The sequence below is a fragment of the Crocodylus siamensis genome, chromosome 2, assembly GCF_052110815.1.
Source record: "Crocodylus siamensis isolate JL-2025a chromosome 2, ASM5211081v1, whole genome shotgun sequence".
Classification (NCBI taxonomy): domain Eukaryota; kingdom Metazoa; phylum Chordata; order Crocodylia; family Crocodylidae; genus Crocodylus; species Crocodylus siamensis.
The window spans coordinates 86983774-87002820 of record NC_143396.1 but is presented as its reverse complement, the minus strand read 5'-3'; the positions used below and the strand labels follow the sequence as shown (position 1 = coordinate 87002820).

Genomic DNA, 19047 nt, shown 5'->3' with positions numbered 1-19047 from the left:
TAGAGAGGGAACAGCTGAATAACTTTGGTTGCTCAAGGATGTGCAGGCCAGACTGGCAACAGTGGAACTGCTTAGCCCTTTGGAGGTAGCAGAGAACCTTTGCCTGGGTGGTCTCTGCCCACAATAAATGCTTTTATTAAAGTGGCGCTCTGTCTTGCTGCTTGGAGCTCTGATTTCATAGATTTCGTAGACATTAGGGCTGGAGTGACCTTGAAGATAATCAAGTCCAGCCCCGTGCCCCAGGGGCAGAAAGTCAGCTAGGGTCAAAGGATCCCAGCAAGATTAGCATCCAAATGTTTCTCGAATGAGTCCAGAGTAGGTGCCTGCACCACCTGGAGGGAGTCTATTCCAGGTCTTGGGGGCTTGGACAGTAAAGAAGTTTTTCCTTATGTCCAGCCTAAAATGGTCTTGGAGGAGTTTGACTGTTGGTCCTTGTTATTCGTTGGGGCATTTTGATGAACAGACGTTCCCTCAGATCTTGATGCACACCCCTTATGTACTTATAAGCAGCCACCAGGTCACTCCTGAGCCTGCACTTTTCCAGGCTGAAGAGTTCCATGACTCTCAGCCTCTCTTCATAAGGCCTATTCTCTTGCCTTCTGATCATGCGCATGGCTCTCCTTTGGACACTCTCAAGCTTCTCAACATCCTTCTTGAATTATGGAGCCCAGAATTGAATGCAGTATTCCAGCTGCAGTCTCACCAAGGCCGAGTACAGTGAGAGGATGACATCCTGAAATTTACTTGAGAAGCATCTATGGATGCCTGTACACCAATGCCAGGAGCTTGGAAAATAAACAGGAGGAACTGGGTGATAGTGACCACGCGCTGATCACCTTTACTATCTATCACAAAGCTGGCAAGTCAGTTAGTAATGCAGAAGTCCTCAACTTTAGGAAAGCCAACTTTGACAAGCTCAGGAGGCTCATTGTCGAGGCTCTAAGGGACTGTGACTTCTCAGAAGAGGAGTTCAAGAGGAGTGGTTGCTCCTCAAGGGAGCGATCTTGACAGCACAAGGGATGGCTGTCCCATTTAGGAGGAAGGGTAGCAAAAGGGCACAGCAACCCCCTTGGCTTCGCAGGGAACTTGAGGACCTCCTACACCTCAAAAGAGAGACTTAAAAAGGATGGAAGGCAGGAATCGCCACCAAGTTCCCTGACTAGATCCTCACTGACCCTTGGCCTATGTACGCGTCCCCTGGGGCCTGAGGGGGGACCCAGTGGGGGGGTGATCCAGTCCCAGCTCTGGAAAATGGAGGTAAAGAAGTTGTTAAATAGGTTAGCTTTGTCATTTGGGTGATGACCAAATTTCCTAGCATGTCTTGCAGGGGCCCCACGTTACCTGGTACCTTCTTTTTGCTCCCTATGTATTTAAAAAAGGCCTTCTTGTTGTCCTTGATTTGGGTAGCTTGTCCCAGTTCCATCTCCGCCTTGGTCTTCCTGACTGCCCCCCTGCATCCCCGAGCAATTGCAGTATAGTTCTCCCTGGTGATGGCCCCCCTCTTCCAGACCTGATCATCTGTTTAGGTCCCTTCCAACCATAAGCACTATGATACTATGAAGAAACTATTAGGTTAAACTAATATTACTAGATTTATGTCCAGCAGTTTTGAGTCACCAGGACGATAAGAACACTATAATGGTAAATGTTTCTACTATAAACATGCATGTTTCCTCTCAAACAAATCGAATAAAATACAGTACTTAGGACACCCTAGAATAAAGTTCAACTTAGTCAAAAAGGGGAATTATTCAGGCTCTTTAGCCTCTCTTCATAGGGCCTCCCCCGCTGCCCCTTGACCACGCGAGAGGCCCTCCTCTGGACCCTCTCAGTGCTAGCCGCATCCCTTTTGAAGTGTGGCATCCAGAATTGGACACACTACTTCAACTGTGGCCTGACCAATGCCGCATAGAGGGGGAAGATCACCTCCCTGGACCTGCTTGTGATGAATCTGTAGATGCATGACAAGGTGCTGTTAGCCTTACTAACTGCTTCCTCGCATTGACAGCTCATGTTCATCTTGGAGTCAACAATAACTTCAAGATCCCTTTTTGCCACCATGTTGATAAGGATGTTCCACAGTTTATAGGTGTGCTGCTGGTTCCGTCTCCCTAGATGCAGCACTTTGCACTTGTCTGCATTAATTTCCATCCATTTCTTAAGCATGTTCATGATTTGGATTTTTCTTTTGATATATGGGGAACTTGAATACTGATGTTTGTTTGTTTTTAATTTGCAATCTTGTTTAATTGAATCTAAACCTGCCTGGGGTCCATTTTACTGTGTTGTCATAATCTATCCCAGAAACACTAGACTGAGTAAAATTAAGCCCCATCTCTGGGATGCTGTTTTGTTTTGTTTTTATTCAAGTGTTTGGCTATCTAAATAATGACCTATTAGTTGACTATTAATCTTGTCAAACAGGAAAAAAATATTCTTATGGACTATGTGAGTTTTATGTGTATATTGGCAGGAGGCTGCCCCTAAAAATATTGTCAGCCTAAAAATAAAGCAATGTATGCCATGAATTTGTAACGAATATCAGCTACATAAACTTTGGTAGTGAGTACTGACTACATACACTTAATTAAAATCTAAACTGAAATATCTTAGGAAAATAAAGCATGCTATGTACAACATGAATTGTAAGTAATACCAGCTATATATACTTTATTAAAGGGCATTACAAAAAAGAGTTTACTGAAATTGACTGCTAACCTTATGATAGGCAGTTCATGCTATATATTAAGTATGAGCATGCTGTACCTAGCCACAGTGGCTGAAGACATTCTCTGTCTGTGGGGTAAACACTTGTCTATACACTGAAATGGCATGCTGAGCATGCCATTGAGTTTATTGGAGTGGAGAGGCAGCATCTTGCCAGGGCGTAAAGATGTAGAAACTGGTCATAGTCATAGAACACAAGAACAGACAGGCATCTTGCACTCTTTGAAGTTCATGCAAGCAGCATGTTCGTTGACATGTTCTTTTTCTCCATCTTGGGATTGCTTTCACTAGCTGATGGTCAAAACTCAGCAAAGACCCCTGACTGGGATCCAAAATGTGAGCAACACTATAGGAAGGGGGAGCAGCCAGCTGTCTGAGTCACAGTGGCAATGATGGGTTGTACCTGTAGTAATGGTTCAGCTTCACAGCTGTTGCCAGAACAGGCTCCTTTTGCTGGTTCTCATGAGGGCAGCTTGACAGTTCTTGTGATTTCTCTGTTTTTGACGCAGTTTTCAAATCCATCACCTTGTTATGCATGTGATAGATCACAGCCTGCTGACCTTCAAACCACGTCAGGAGCTGAATGAACTGGTGCTATTGTGAGCTACAAATGTCACTTGATCTTGAAGGTCACCTTGCCCTAAGAGATCGTTTCAACTGCTGGTAGTGCTGCATTATGCTTGGTGTGGTAATGGACCACATTGAACCAGGAATTCCACCATGTGAATACAGGCTCTGGTGGTAGCAGTACAGTGCCATGTGAGTTCCCCTTTTGACTGGTGATGGATTGCCTCTACTGAATCTTATGACCTGGGCGGTGCTTGAAGGCTTTCTTGAAAGAAGATGCCATGCTATCTACCTCACATGGTGGGGAACTGCGTGTGCCAGGTGTCACTTACTAGGGACAGAATGTGTGCATTGCAGGAGACATGAACAGCATTGGACAGTGTTCATTGGAACACATTGGAGAAAACCTTGCAAAGGAATAGTCTGACAGGAACGTGGAGATCTTATAGTTTCATAGTTTCTAGGGTTGGAAGGGACCTGAGTAGATCATCTAGTCCGACCCCCTGCCATGGCAGGAAATAATACTGGGGTCAAACAACCCCAGCAAGATGTTCATACAACCTCCTCTTAAAAAACCGCAGGGTAGGAGCCTGCACCACTTCTCTTGGAAGTTGGTTCCAGATCCTAGCCGCCCTGACCGTGAAGTAGCGCTTCCTGATATCTAGCCTAAACCTTCCCTCTGCCAGCTTGCGACCGTTATTCCTGGTCACTCCTGGCAGTGCACGGGGGAATAGTAACTCCCCCAATGCCTGCTGATCCCCCCCCCCCGACTAGTTTATAACAGGCCACTAGATCCCCCCTCAGCCTTCTCTTTTGGAGGCCGAACAGGTTCAGGTCCTGTAGCCTCTCCTCGTAGGGCCTGCCTTGCTGCCCCCTGATCATGTGAGTGGTCCTCCTCCGGACCCTCTCCATGCTGTCGACATCCCTCTTGAAGTGTGGCGCCCAAAACTGGACGCAGTACTCCAACTGCGGCCTGACCAGTGCCGCATAGAGGGGGAGGATCACCTCTTTGGACCTGCTCGAGATGCATCTGTGGATGCATGACAAGGTGCGGTTGGCCTTCCTGACTACATCCCCACACTGCCAGCCCATGTTCATCTTGGAGCCAATGATGACTCCAAGATCCTTTTCCGCCTCCGTGCTGATAAGAGGGGAGTTCCCCAACCTGTAGGTATGATGCCGGTTGTTCATCCCCAGGTGCATCACCTTGCACTTGTCTGTGTTGAATCCCATCCTATTCACATCCGGCCACCCCTGTAACCTGTCTAGGTCTGATTGTAGCCTGATGCTTCCTTCTAGTGTGTCCACATCCCCCCACATCTTAGTGTCATCAGCAAATTTGAATAGGGTGCTTTTTACCTCCTCGTCCAAATCGCTGATGAAGATGTTGAACAGTGCGGGCCTGAGGACCGAGCCCTGCGGAACCCCACTGCCCATGCCCTTCCAGGTTGAGAAGGGCCCATCTGCTACCACCCTCTGGGTGCGGCTCTCCAGCCAGTTGGTGACCCAGTTGACTGTGTGGGTGTCTACACCACAGCCCCCCAGTTTCTTAATGAGAACGGGGTGAGAGACAGTGTCGAAAGCCTTCCAGAAGTCCAGGAAGACTATGTCCACTGCTACCTCTGCATCTAATGATCTGGTAATCTGATCATAGAAGGCCACCAGGCTGGTCTGACAGGACTTCCCACTGATAAACCCATGTTGCTGGCCCCTAAGCATGCAGTCCCTTGCTGGCCCCTCATGGATGTGTGCCAGCATAATTTTCTCAAACAGCTTGCCTAGGATTGCGGTAAGACTAACTGGCCTGTAGTTTCGTGGGTCCTCCTTCCTCCCTTTTTCGAAGATGGGAACCACGTTGGCCCTCTTCCAGTCCTCCGGCACCACACCAGAGCACCATGAGTGCTCATAAAGCCGTGCTAGGGGTCCTGCAATGACCTCGGCCAATTCCTTTAGAACTCTAGGGTGGAGATTGTCCGGGCCGGCTGATCTTGTTAAAGTTTGTGCTGTAGCTGACAATTAGCTTCACGATGGCTTGTGTCACTATAGAAAAATTGACAGACGTGAGGTGGACTGGCTCAGTTTGAAACAGGCAGGTCCAGCTCCCTGGTAGAAATAAAATGTGCAACGTGTTGTTTTGAGGGTTGGTAGCTTCATTAGCCACGATGGAGAAGAAATAATACTCTGCTAAGGCAACCTTCATGGACTGTACACGTGGAGGAGTCACTGCTGGGAGATGGTACTGGTGAAGCTTGTCACAGAGAAAGCTGCCAGCATTTGTCCCATTTTGGTTCAGGTAGTTCCTTAATTTCTTGCTCTGACCTTCAGCCTCTGCAGCAGCTTCCTTCTTCATGTGTGCTTCAGACTCCAAATGACAAAAAGCGATGGTTTTGCTGATTTTATTTATTTATTTTTTTCCTGGACACATCCAGAGTTAGACTGCAGGTGGTACACAAGAGACTGCCTCCCTCTGCGTGCAAGGTCCCTACAGGATACTGTCTTGCACGGTCTACTGCTGAAACACATTTTTCAGTCTTGAAAGATTTCTTGGTGTTCATTTCTGTTCTTTCTCAGGTGCGAGTGTGTGTACTGCAGGAAAATGCTTGTGGGTCCTTTAAAAGCCAGTGCCAAAACCCACCCATTTTCTTGGCTGGCCCCTGACGGGCTTCTGGATTGCCCATGTCAGGGACTTGGCTTCCAATTTGTTCTCTCCCCCCCACCTTTCCCCCTCTTCCCCTTCCCCTTCCCCCAGCCCCCTGTTCTATGCCTCACACCACCAGGGCTTCCTGCCTTGTTCTATTTTTGATGCTTTTCTTTTTTTCTTCTGCACTGCAGTTTTGCACCTTTTTTCAGAGATCACCTGAAACAGCAACTCCCATGAACATTGTGAAATCCATGATTTTGGTAGTTCCTACCCATATGATTCCTTTCCCGCCCCCCACCCCTGCCTATCCCCCCTGCAGTGGTGGAGGATATGAACTAAAGATGACCCTCTAATATTAGATTCTGTACACTATAAAATTATAATAATGTTCTTATTTTTCTGTGTATAGAGTCTAATTATTGGGTGCTTGCCTTAAATTCAGGGTCATCTTAGATTTTAGATATGCATATCTAAAATCTATGGAATATGGTATGGTATGGTATGTATCTATGGAATATGGTAGGTATTCCGTAGACAGCACAGCTTGTTTTTTTTTTTTTTTTTTCCCTGTTCTGCCCAGGAAAAATATGGTAATGTGACTATGGATTCTTTATCCCAATGTGTGCAGGCAGTATATCATCAAATTAAAAAAAAAAACAAAAACCCCCCTGAAACGAGCAAATGCTTTGGTTTCGTTCTTTCATGAGATCGGAGTAAAGTGACTTAAACCTTGGGATTAGGGTTTGATGTTTCTCAGACCTTTTTATACAAAGCCTGTTACCTGCCATATCTGTCAAGAACATATCACTGCTATTCCCGTCATTCACTGATTACCCTACTTCCTCTTTGTTCCCTCCCCCCCTTTTTAAAAACTTTTATTGCTATTTCAGTGCCTTGATCCTGAACATGAAAATGATCAGCGGTCAAGACTCAGCTATATCTGAACATCTTTATGCTTGGCTTTCCAGGACAGCTTTGCACATCCTAGAATTAAACCGTTCAAAAAGCTCAGGTGAAATGTATGAGATCTGAAAAAGGATTTTACCAAGTTCAGTAAAGGCTTGCGGACAGAGCTCCCCATGGAGATTATATGTACTGGTTGAATTGGCTTGTTGAGATGGAAAGTCCACCTATTTTGGGAATCTTCCTTTCCTACCTTTTTGTATTGATGATTCAGCTTGCTTTGGTAATGTTTGTAAAACATCATAAAAAAAAGTCTTGAATGTCATCAGAACTTTAGCTTGTAAAAAACATCTAGTCCAAAATATTTGTTAATGGTTTGTACCTTGGTCCTTTCAAGGAGTTTTCTGTTTCCCTTTTAGTTGTTTTACACCATTCCAATATCTTATTTAAAAGGAAATTAACATAATGCGAAGTTTTAAAGTTGTATTTTAAAAATCCTAATTCCTTAATTAATTAACTCCTAGATTATTAAATCTGAAATATTTTATAGCAGATTCCAGTTTGCATAGCATTTGTGATACTCAAGTACAGTGGTTCTAAAACAGTGGTTCTCAACCTTTTTTGTACCATGACCCATTTGTCATGGTACAAGGAAGGCCAGTCCTGACCCACTGCCCCCAGGCCCCAGCCTCCCAGTGTGTGGGGCACGGGGGACACCAACCAGCCCCTTGCAGGTTGGAACTCTGCCAGCCTTCAAGGGAAGAGCCATGGTTTCCCACATTTTTCTCCTTTTAAGGAAAATCCATTTTTAAAGTCTGTTTGTGACCCTTTCATATATTCTTGCAACCCACTTTTGGGTCATGATCCATGGGTTGAACAATGTTGTCCTAAACTATTTTATACCTAAGACACCCCTCCAAAACTCTTGTGCATTTGGTGGCAACTCAGTTGAGAGCCACTGTTCTACTCAGTTTACCTACTTGAGCTGCTGCTGCCATGTAGCAGTGTCCCACATGCCTCTTTCCAGGAAATGTCAGCAGAGCTGGAAAAGGGTCCAGTAACCTAATGTAGGCAGGAACCGCTTCCATTCTGCCTCATCCACCTCCTGGTTTGGCTCCACAAGTGCCTCCTGGAAACAGAGGTGCATGAGTTTGGCTGTGGAAGTGGCAGCAGTGGGCCAACGTTGCTATACCTTTGAAAGGGTCTTGCAGAACCCTGGTTGATAACTGCTACCCTTGTAGAAATATTATGAAACTTGTACGAATTCAGTTTTCTGAGGTTATTTATCCAGTGACAAACTATTCCAGCGGGCTGGTTGCTTGGATTTTTGGGGTAGATGTTTGGCAAAAAAGAATGGGAATGTTTTGATCAGTTTTTGCAAAATCTCACTTAATTTTTTGGCCAGATTTCATCTGTTTATAGGAATATTTTTACTGCAGAAATAGCCCATGGTTTTACTGAGGTGTTGTATAAAATCTCTTTCCAGAAAACCATCCAATTTCAGTGGTGCTTTCAATTTGGGTTAGTTGGCACTGCTGAGGGTTTGGGCTAGCACCCAGGTTTTGCTTTCCCCCAACTGAGAAACTGCCCACTTTGCAGGTAGGATGCAAGCTTGAACATCCAAAATTATTTTTCCTTCTGAATTGTGGGAGTGCTAGCCAGTTCAGCCTTCGGCAACATGAAATTGTGAGGATTGCTTCTACAGAATTTAGGTATGCACAAGATGGTCCATTACCTTTGAGGACACAGTTACTTTGTTGTGTGGTGAGGCAAACCCGGGTGCTACTCCCCACTAACTCATGATTCTCAAGGGCAGTACAGGGCTTGAGGTCTAAAATATTTTTATGCTGATGTTCAGCCCAACAATAATATTTTTTTTCTTTTTTCTCTTCCACATTATTAGGACCTGTTTGTGTGAACTGTCAAAATCTATTTTAGTTTGTATCACCATCTTGGGCAATTCTTCCATGCTTGATCACCAAGAGAAGTGAAATGATCTGTTCATAAATTGTCCATGTGTCTAGTGCTTGTCAACATGCAGAATGAGTGCTTTTTTCGACTTGGTCCATACTGTGGAGCTGCTGCTTCTTTAATTACAGCAGTGCTCTACCTGCAGTGGCTGTGCAATATTAGCTGTATCCCCTGTGTGGTTGCCGTTCTACTGACAGAAGGTATTTTTCTGCTTCCAGAATTACGCCAGTCTGCCTGAGTGACAAACTGACAGGAGGCAGCAGCTTCCTTTTTCTGGCAGGACTGCATTCACTGTGGGGACTTTGCTCTAGCTGCCTCAGCTACAGGGTGTGATCTTTTTCATACCCTGCCCAGAGATGACTCTGCTGGCAGAGCTGTGTAATGCAGACCAGGTCTCAGCAGTTGCTGAAATTAATGTTCAGGAAAAAATCCCTTAACTATATTTATCTGAGCCTGGCATTACAGATCAGTCTATGTACTTGCAAACTTTCCCTACTGCACTGTGCCAGCTGTTCTTTGTACTTTCCCATCATTTATGCTCTTATTTCTATATTCCCCTTCTGGCCTGTCTCTGACTCAGCTTTTCAGTAGGCAAAGTCTTTGTTTACTTTTTTCCTAACATGTTTCCAAGTTTGTTCAGATTTTCTTTTTTAGTTTTTCTTTAAGTCAGTAATGGAACAGACTTGAAAATTTTGACTGCTGTGCAATCAGTAGTAAGCATGACGTGCTGTCTGAGACTTATTTTAGGCTCCTGCATATACTAAATTTATAGCATGATGAACATGTTAATTGCACCTTAAATAGCAACGTGCCATAGATTCAGCCAATTTATGGTGCCATAAAATAGTAAACCAGCCACAAAGGTATTCCACATAAAATGTGAAACTTCTTTGTGGCTGATTTCCATAGTATCATAAATTTGAACATGCGGTATGCCCCATGATCCTGATGCTTACAATTAGCTGATTTTTGGCATTGGGACTAGTGTAGCCCAGCTCTTTTTGGGCTACCCCAGTCCTGATGCAGACTAAGATGGCCTCAGGCTAGTGCTGGCAATGGGCTGTGGGTTGGGTGGGAACACTATACAGCCCAGTCGCAAAGATGTTACTCATCCTATGTGGAATATTTGTGGCTGTGTTGCCATTTATGGCATCATAAATTGGCAGAACATGTGGCATGTTCCCATTAGGAACCTTGCAACCCTTGTATCTGGCAATTTAAAATTGTTAGAGCATGAAGTTTCTTTTTACACACTAGTGGAACAATGTTTGTGTGACTTGTAAAATTCTGGTTTGGTCAGTATGATTCTGATCTGCTGGGTCTTTGAGGGAAGTGAACTCATGGTCTGTGTGTAAATATCTTTACATTTGATGTCTGTTCATGACATTCAGTTCCATGTTTTTAACCTGCAAGATGCACTTCTTTCTGTCATTCAGAGGAGAGCTGAAAGCTAAGTAAATCTCTGCATAAATGTCAGTGCTATACCATATATATGCTCTCAGTTGCATCTGGTCCTGTTCTCTGATTTTTGTGCTGGCTTTTCTGTGTCTCACTACTTTCTTCTTTTTTTTTTTTAATGCACTGTGTATTTCTACAGTGCTTATCACTATTATCTTGGTCTGTTTTGAGGGCATTGTCACTTACAGCTTTGTTTAATTAAATGAGAATTGTTCACCTAACTGCATATAGCCTACTTAGCTTAAAGATTGGATTTTAATAACTATGCTCTCCCCTTTTGTTAAAAGATATGTGGGCTGTGCTTGAAGTCTAAACTAATTGTTGCTAAAAACTTGAGACTTCTAATTTTAAAAAAATGGGGGAGAGTGCTGTGGAATAATGAAGTAATCTGAATTCCTGTGTGTGTAGCCCAGTGACTTTGAAATGCTATGTACAGTTATTGATTGGAATCAAGCTAGCATGCATCATTATTGAGTTTCCTCAACAAGCAGTATAGGAGTGGTGGAAACTAAATCGAAGTATTTACCGTCACAGCATATGCTGATCAAGGTGGCACAGAATGCAGGCTATTCTAATGTGGTTATTTGCAATAACTCTGAAAACTAGTCTTGTTTTCTCACAGAGGTGTTGGCTGTCAACTCTGGGGAATTTTGAGGCCTTTGAATGGAGTGTTGTGTTGTATAGGAAGGAGGGTCTGAATTCGCAGGGGGATAAGCTGGGTAAATGAGACTGGGAAAAGCAGATCACAACTTGTTCTTCTTTCCCCTGCCATTAACGAAGCAGACTTACTCGTCTGGATCTCTTAAAAAGAGCTCTCTCCTGCTGCTGGTGATGTGTCCCTCCCTGAAGCAGGCAGCCTGTGAGAGATCAGGACTCTTCTTCATAGGTGGACTCTCAAGTGAGTGAAGATGGTCAAGATCTGTTAGCTTTGTTTAGGCGTCAAGGAGTTGTTATATCTGTTTGAAGGAAAGCAGGGAGGGGAAGGATTGGAAATGGGAAAAGAGATCGCTTAAGAGGTGAAGAGCAGATGCTGTATTTGTTGTCCTGAAAGGGACAAAAGCAGATTCGGCAGAATCCAAAGCTATAATACTATACTTTTAACTACGCTTCTGATTTGCTATAATCAAGTTTGGTTTGATTTTATTGGGCTTCTGTGCTGTGTCAGTAAACAGATGAGTGCTGTCACTTTAAAATACTATTATTGATTCAAGCTGTTTTGATGCCTTTCTAGGGGGAAAGTGGAACTGTTTAATTAAAGGTATTTGCTGCAAATGATTAAAAAAAGTAGCTTCCTCCAAAATTCTCTGCACATTTTTGGCTTGTGTTTTTGTGATTTTTTTTTTTTTTCCCCCCCTAACTGATTTTTGATGCTGTCCAAATTGTTCTCACCATGTTTTCCTTTTATTCCAGCCCTGATGATATTGGTACCTGTTGGTATATCCTTCTGTCTGGCTCAGTATTCATCAAAGAGTCTATGTTTCTTCCAAGGAGCAGGTATGTCTATTTATACATCTGCATTATGTATTTTGAAGGAACACTATGGTTTGGAAATTCATCCAGTTTCCAAGAAGTTAAAACTAAGTAATTGGTTACTGTTTAATTACTTAGTACTTAATATTCCTTGTCTTTCTTATGGTTTACAAATAATATTTTAAAATCTTTTTCAGTAAATACTGAAGACTCTTACAGACCTCCACAAATGGGTGCAGTGTCCTACATTAACTTAACATATAAGTACTGTAAAATGCACAGTAAGCAAGGTGAAAAAATATTTTTGCTGCAAGATAATGAGCATGCTTACATTTCTAGGCACTTTTATAAATAGACAACTAATTTTTATCCGGAAGAATTTCCAATTTAACAGGAAAAATGGCATACAAAGGTTCATGCATAAAAACAGCAGGGAAATTTTGTTGAACTGGACTGACATTTAAATGCTTCGTTTTCTATTTACATAATAAACAGCATCTTTTGACAACGACACATGGAAAAATTCTCATTTATTTTTGATAGCACTAAATGATCTACTAAGCTTTTACTAAATGAAGGGAAAAGGTCAGAGTCCCTGCCACTAACAGTTTGTAGTATAAGAGATTAAGGGCAGAGAAGAATTACAGTGGAAAAAAATAGAGGTCAAGGTGGTGACCATCATGTTTTGATAAGTGCTTTAATAGTGCAATTTACTTTACACTAAGAATAAAAAAATTCTTCCTACTGCCCCTGTACCTCACCATTATTACTTGAAGAAATTATTCAGGAGAGATATGAAAGGAGGTAATCTGCATTCATTTCTGGAAGGGCACTACAAACTTAGGGTATAACACAGAAGAACATGTTGACAGGTTTATAACTGGAGAAAAAAGGTTGAAGTTGGTATCCTGGGGAACAACAGAAACATAGGGAAGATTTGATAGGTAGCAAGAGATGATGTAATGGTCCTTGAAAGCAAAGTAAGATCAACAGAAGAGGAAGCTCAGTGGATATCAGTGCAGACAGAAAGTAGTACACTAATCAAAATTGTAGACAAGGGCCAGAACACACATTTTAGCTGTATGGACAAAAGGAAAGTTGAGACTTTAAATATATTTTATGAATGAAGAAGAATTAAGACTTTGACATGGGTTTTAATTTTAATGAGGGACCTTAAGGAGTTAGAAAACACCTGTGTTGTGTTTGGTGGTGCTTGTCAATAGTGAGAAAAAACAGGGTCACTTTGAAAGGACTTTAGAGAAAATGCAATTAGTTCAGTATGGCATGTTGACAGTGATTTCCCCTCCCCCCAAAAACTATAAGAAGACATTGTGCTGCAGATCTACATAGGAGGTCAACAAAAATGGCAAGGAATATAGAGAGAGTACTTAAAGCTACAGTAATGCATAAGATTATCACAGCAGAAGGTATAGTGAAGGAGGAGGGACTAGGACAGAGCCTCATAATATTTTATAATAACAACATAAATGTAACAGGAAGAAAGAAGAAACTGGATGAGGCATGGAAGAAACGGCCAGAGGTAGAGGTAAAGAATGTCATGAAACCCTGAGGAGGGAAAGGACATCAAACAGGAAGGAGTCATTTTAATAGTAGTTATTACTACTTATTGTGATTTGTGAGGAGCATCCTGCTTGAGCAGAATGTAGATGACCTAGCTTAAGGCTGCTGCTCTCAGTCTGCAGATAGGACACAGCAGGATTCTGCTGGTTCCTATCAAAACATAAACTTTCAAGGGATTAGGCTCAACATTATGCAGAAGGTTTCTGCCATGAATGTTATATTTAACTCTTTTCCAGAAATGAGAACTGCTGCTTCAGGAGCCTGTGCAATAAAGTGACCCTTCTGTCCCCCCTACCCCCCCAACAGAGAGGGAAAGCAATTTTTTTAAACCAGTACAGATTTAATAGAAGAAACACTTCACTGAGAATTCAGGCTGATTTGGTTTAACTTGCCTCATTTTAACTTGATAACTATAGCACATGCTGATGTAGTATTGATTGACATTTACATTTTGGTAAAATGCTTAGATTCTGTTAAAATGCCTAAATTATGTCAAGTGAGTCATGGTTAAGTTTTTCATCATAAGTTAATTTTAACAGCTGAGCATATTCTTAACATTACATTTTTTATGGAATAAAAGTTCTTCCTGTAGGTTTTCATATGCTGCTTAGAACTTTGTTTTTGAGAGCTCAAAGATCAGTTTTATAGTATTTGGATGTACCAGTAAAATAAGTTTCACAGCTTTCTTCTCCCCCACCCATCAACGCCACATATTTTGTTTTCAGTGATGGGTTGATAACAAGTGTTATACAGACAAACATTACCAAATGATCAAAAGGGAGGAGAAAGCAGAGAAAGGAAAATGAGTATTATACAAACAAATATTTCCCCTTTTCTTTCTTCTCCCCATCTTAAGCTCTCAATAAAAGTTTTTAGAAAAATGTTTTTTTGATTGTAAATTATGCCTACCCTGCATCAGAAGTGCAATTGCAACCATTTGTAGACATACCTGTGCTAGCTCTAATTTCGCTGGTTTAGGTAACAGTGCGTGCATCTACACAAGACACTACTGCACATTTATTTAGTGCTTGTATTAGCAAATGCGCAGTAACTGAAGCTACTGTGCAGTAGTGCTGGTAAAATTTCTTTTTAAGTGATGCTACTGCACAATAGCCTTATAGTACTGCACAGTCTCAAATTAGCACTGTGTGTGCTGTGACATGCTACTGCATAGTATTTTTTTTTGTCTACTGTGTAGATGCACCCAGCAGGAGTAAAGCTGGCTCATTGGCATTCAGTGAAGTCTATAGGAGTCTGTCCAAGGTCTTCTGTCATGCTTTAACTTTTTGTGCAGTGTTAGCTGCAGCTTTGCTACTCTTGGCATGTGAATTAGTTTAACTAAAGCTTGCTTTGCATAGCTACACATACTGCATCAGATTATTTCAGTGTAGACCTACTGTTAATGCTGTAAACTTCATGTGACCAGCAAACCGTCTGTATTTGGGGCTACACGGTTAGCTAAATTGATTGCATTTGTTTCAAATATAGGATAAACTAGTAAAATAATAGTTCAAAGCCAGGCATCTTAAATGCATACTTTCTGGTAAATGCCTGATGAGAGCATTGGAGAGCTCTAATTTAAGTGGAAGAAGAACCCTGTAGAGTATCTTTTTTGTCAGTGCCCTATCTACATGACCTCAGTTCCAAGCATCTGACACCATTTAAATCAATTTTACACCAGAGGCCAGAGGCTGACAGCCAGATAATGCACAGACTGTGAGAGACTACTTTAAAAAACAAAACAAAAAATCCCCCCCAGAAATAAACCTGTCTTATAATATGCTGACATAAAAAAATGCTCATCACTTTATAAGTCATGTATCCTTGGCCAAATTAGTTCACAATTCAGGCAGGAGGTAATGAATGGAAAAACCAAAAAGTTAAGAACTATGCGTTTTTTGGAGATTTTTGAAATTTGAATTATTGCTAGACACTTTCCCAATATATCTAGCCTTTGGTACTTAAGGTGCAGATTTGACTCTTGGGGTTTCAAAAGCTTTAAAAAGTACTATCAAATCTGACCTCCCTCTTCCAACTGTTTTTCATTATGCTGTGCTGGATTTTACTCCTCAGACCTTAAGACATGTGTTTGGAAGCATGTCTAGCTCTATCCCAACTATGAAGTTGGTCCAATAAAAGATATTGCCCTAAGAAATCCTTGCCTGCCAAGTAGCACAACATTTTAAGTTCTGAGTGGCCATCTTAAAAACATTGTTTTTACTTCTATCCTGTGAAAGTGTTGCTAAACTATTTATAGTGAAGAGTGTTTCTTAATTGCATGTTGGCAATCAGTTTTAAAGCAGGTAGTAGTTGTCATACAAGCCATTAGAAGAAAGTGAAACAACTGAAACATTACTTCACAATAAATTCTTAAGAGGGAAAATATTTGGTACAAACTTTCATTATTTTAAAATATTTGGGGAGTTGACCAGTTTATAGTATGTAAACTATCTCTGTCACTGTGTGTTATTAAAATGATTTTTTTTATTCTGGAAAAGAAACACTTCAGTTTGTACTGATGGGAATTTTCAAATAAATGTGAAATTTATCATATGTATTATCAAATAAATGAAACTCTTAGTCGGTAGCTTTCATAATTTATCTGTGCTAACTATATCAATTGAATATTTTGGTGTGAAAATTTATGATGAGACATAATTTCCCAGGCTTATTGACTTCAAAAATATTTCATTATTTCCATACCCATTTGCTGTAGCTTATATGTTTGGGTGCAAGTTATTCTTGAACCCAAGAGGCAGTTAGAAAGTTTAAATAATAAAAATAATACTTTGGAGGAGGTTAGATAGAAAAAGAAATTCTGGATCTGTTGTCTTGGTAGGAAGTGGCCAGTTGTTCCTCAGGGGTTGATACTTGGCCCAGTGCTATTCAACATCTTCATCAGTGATTTGGATGTGGGGGTAAAGAACTCACTGGCCAAGTTTGCAAGCAATACCAAGTTATGAGGAAGCATGATCATGCTTGAAGATAGGCTGCAAATACAGGTGGACCTAGACAGGCTGGTAAGTTGGGCAGACCAGAACCAGCTGAAGTTCAATGTTGAGAAATATTAAGTGCTCCACCTGGGGATGAACAATCCTCTGTGCACCTACAGTCTTGGCAATGCCAACCTGACCTGCACTATGAATGAAAGGGACCTGGGGGTAATAATTGATCACAGTATGAACATGAGCCGGCAGTGCGACGTGGTAGCCAGCAGGGCCAACAATACTCTGGCATGTATCAATTGATGCATCTCCGGCAAAACCAAAGACGTGATTCTCTCGCTTTACTCAGCATTGGTGAGACCGCAGCTGGAGTACTGCGTCCAATTCTGGTTGCTGCACTTTAACAAATACATGGTAAAGCTTGAGAGAGAGTCCAGAGAAGGGCCACCTGTATGATCAGAGACTTGCGTGACAAGCCATACGAGGAAAGATGGTGGGATCTGGGACTCTTCAGCTTGAAAAAGAGAAGGCTGAGAGGGGACTTGGTAGGAGCTTACTGCTGCATCAGAGGTGTACATGAAGGGCTCAGTGAACAACGGTTTACCAGGGCACCCTTGGGGAAAACTAAGAGTAATGGTCACTAGCTCCCGGAAGATGGTTTCAGGCTCAACATTAGGAAAAACTACTTCACAACTAGGGTGTCCAGACTGTGGAATAAGCTCTCTCCAGAGGTGGTGCAATTGCCTACCCTGGAAATCTTCAAGAGGAGACTGGATGGTCACCTTGCTGGGGTCACTTGACTCTTTCCTGTTCAGTGCAGGGGGCTGGACCTGATGATCTTCTGAGGTCCCTTCCAGCCTTATAATCTATGAATACAATTGATTATGAGGCTTGTACGCAAAATATAGCAGAAATGCAGGGTGCCTGGAGGCCTCGATTATAAATCTCTGCATCTCCTCTATTTTAAAGTGGCCACAGAAATAATGCAACAGACCTGAAAAATATTTCTGGAATGGCCTCTAGGATTCATAGGTCTGTTCCATCCTCTCAATTGCTGCATCTTCTTGAAAGGGTTATTTGTCCCAGTACTTTTGTCTCTACTGTATATTATTTTCGTGTAGTCCTCGAACTCCAGTGCCTAAAATGTTTCCCAATACTTTGAGAAGCAAGTTCTTATTTATTTAGTTTTATGATATCTTTTTTTGGACCAACTATAGAGTTGGTAGAGATGTTAGATAAGCTTTTGGGCACAAAGCGCCCTTCTCAAAGAAGCAGGTGCTCAAAAGTTTGTCTGACATCTGCCAACTATGTCTTTATCTCAACCGTGTGTTTGTCTAACATCTCTACTATGTGTGTAAGCTGCCTATGATTCTCCTCTGCTACATATGTTGACACAAACTTTTCTGGCTTCAGCATACCCAAACCTGTCTTAGTTCGGTTTACATGGTCAGCAGTTGTTTCTGTTTAGCTAACTGCCTCTGACATTTTGTCTTTATTCTATGAATATGTTATTCTGTGGCACTTATTTCTTAGATGTGGTGATTCATTCTTTTTTTTAATTTTCTTAAACAGCATCAATATTATTTGATCCTTTAAGTCCAAAGAAAGGCATAACAACTTGTGTAGTTCTCACTAATCCATCTTATCATATAAAGCCTTTGATATAATTACACTTTGACAAAAATAGAACAAAAAGAAGAGAGAAAGAAGATGTGTTATTAGATCTTTATAAGCTTCTTGGAAGGAGTTGCTTTTGGGGTTTTTTTCTTTCTTCCTTTTTTTTATAATAATAGAAATCTGGGCTTCCATTGCCAACTTCAGAAATTTTACGTACATGAAACCTTCTTAAACTTTGAGATGCAAGCTTTTTTGGGGAGATTTTATTGAACCAACTGTGTAGCTAGAAGAGATCTTAAGCTTTGAGACTTAAGGCACCAGTCCTTAGATCTGGAAAAGAAGATACAGTCTGAGCTAAGTAACAGACAGAACAGTGATATGTGTAAAACTCTACATGAAAATAAAACTACACAATCTTTTAAAATTAATAGAGAAGGGCTACACAATAGGAATGAAGATTATCTGGAATAGTCAAAGGGCAAGAAAAGTACAGTAGAAAGGATAGATTTATTAGTGGAAGAGCAAGATCATTCAAGAGGGAAGAGGGCTGTTATCACCTATGGTGTGCAGAGAGATGAGCAGAGCACAGTTAGATTGTAATAAGTCGTAAAGTCAATGTTTGTGTTTAGTCCTTAGTTTTAAGTGTCTAGTAAGGTTATGGATTTCTGTTCCCATGCTTGTCTTCTGAAGGTGTTTATTCCTTTTGAGCTTGAGGCTGTGAAGGGAATCTTGTTCTGTGGTAGGCATTCTCCCACTTGTGTTACTAGGTTCCTGTCTCATCCTTTTCCTGTGATCATTTATTCAAGAGCATAGTTTCTGTCTAACGTCACACATAGTTTTCATGATGGCATTGGTGCATTGGACAAGGAAAAAGATAGGGGACAGAGAAAAAAAATGCAAAGGGTCCAGTAAAAGATAGCACCCTAAAAAAAAAAAAAAAAATCTTTGCTACTTGCGTATTTCCTGGATCATAATGGCTACAACATCACTTCAACAAGTAAACTTTTTTCCTCAGTCAGCATATACTTCTCTTCTACCCTTCTTACTCTTCATAGAGTTTAGCGAGGTGTGCTTTTTAAATTTAATGTATTTGTTGAGATTTTAAAATAGTGTAATGTGAACTTTACCATAAAGATCATTTGGGTAGGTTAATGAGCACAAAATTGA

The 19047-nt window shown here is 41.5% G+C and overlaps 1 protein-coding gene across 10 annotated transcripts in view; it reads left to right on the top strand.

Moving 5' to 3' along the window:
• Positions 1-19047, top strand: part of RAPGEF2 (Rap guanine nucleotide exchange factor 2) — a 309133-nt gene that overhangs the window by 131297 nt on the left and 158789 nt on the right. For all 10 annotated transcript variants that reach the window (XM_090036273.1, XM_090036269.1, XM_090036271.1 and 7 more), the window contains exon 4: positions 11678-11761. In XM_090036273.1, coding sequence (XP_089892399.1) covers positions 11678-11761 — 84 coding nt within the window. The remainder of the gene's footprint in view (positions 1-11677; positions 11762-19047) is intronic.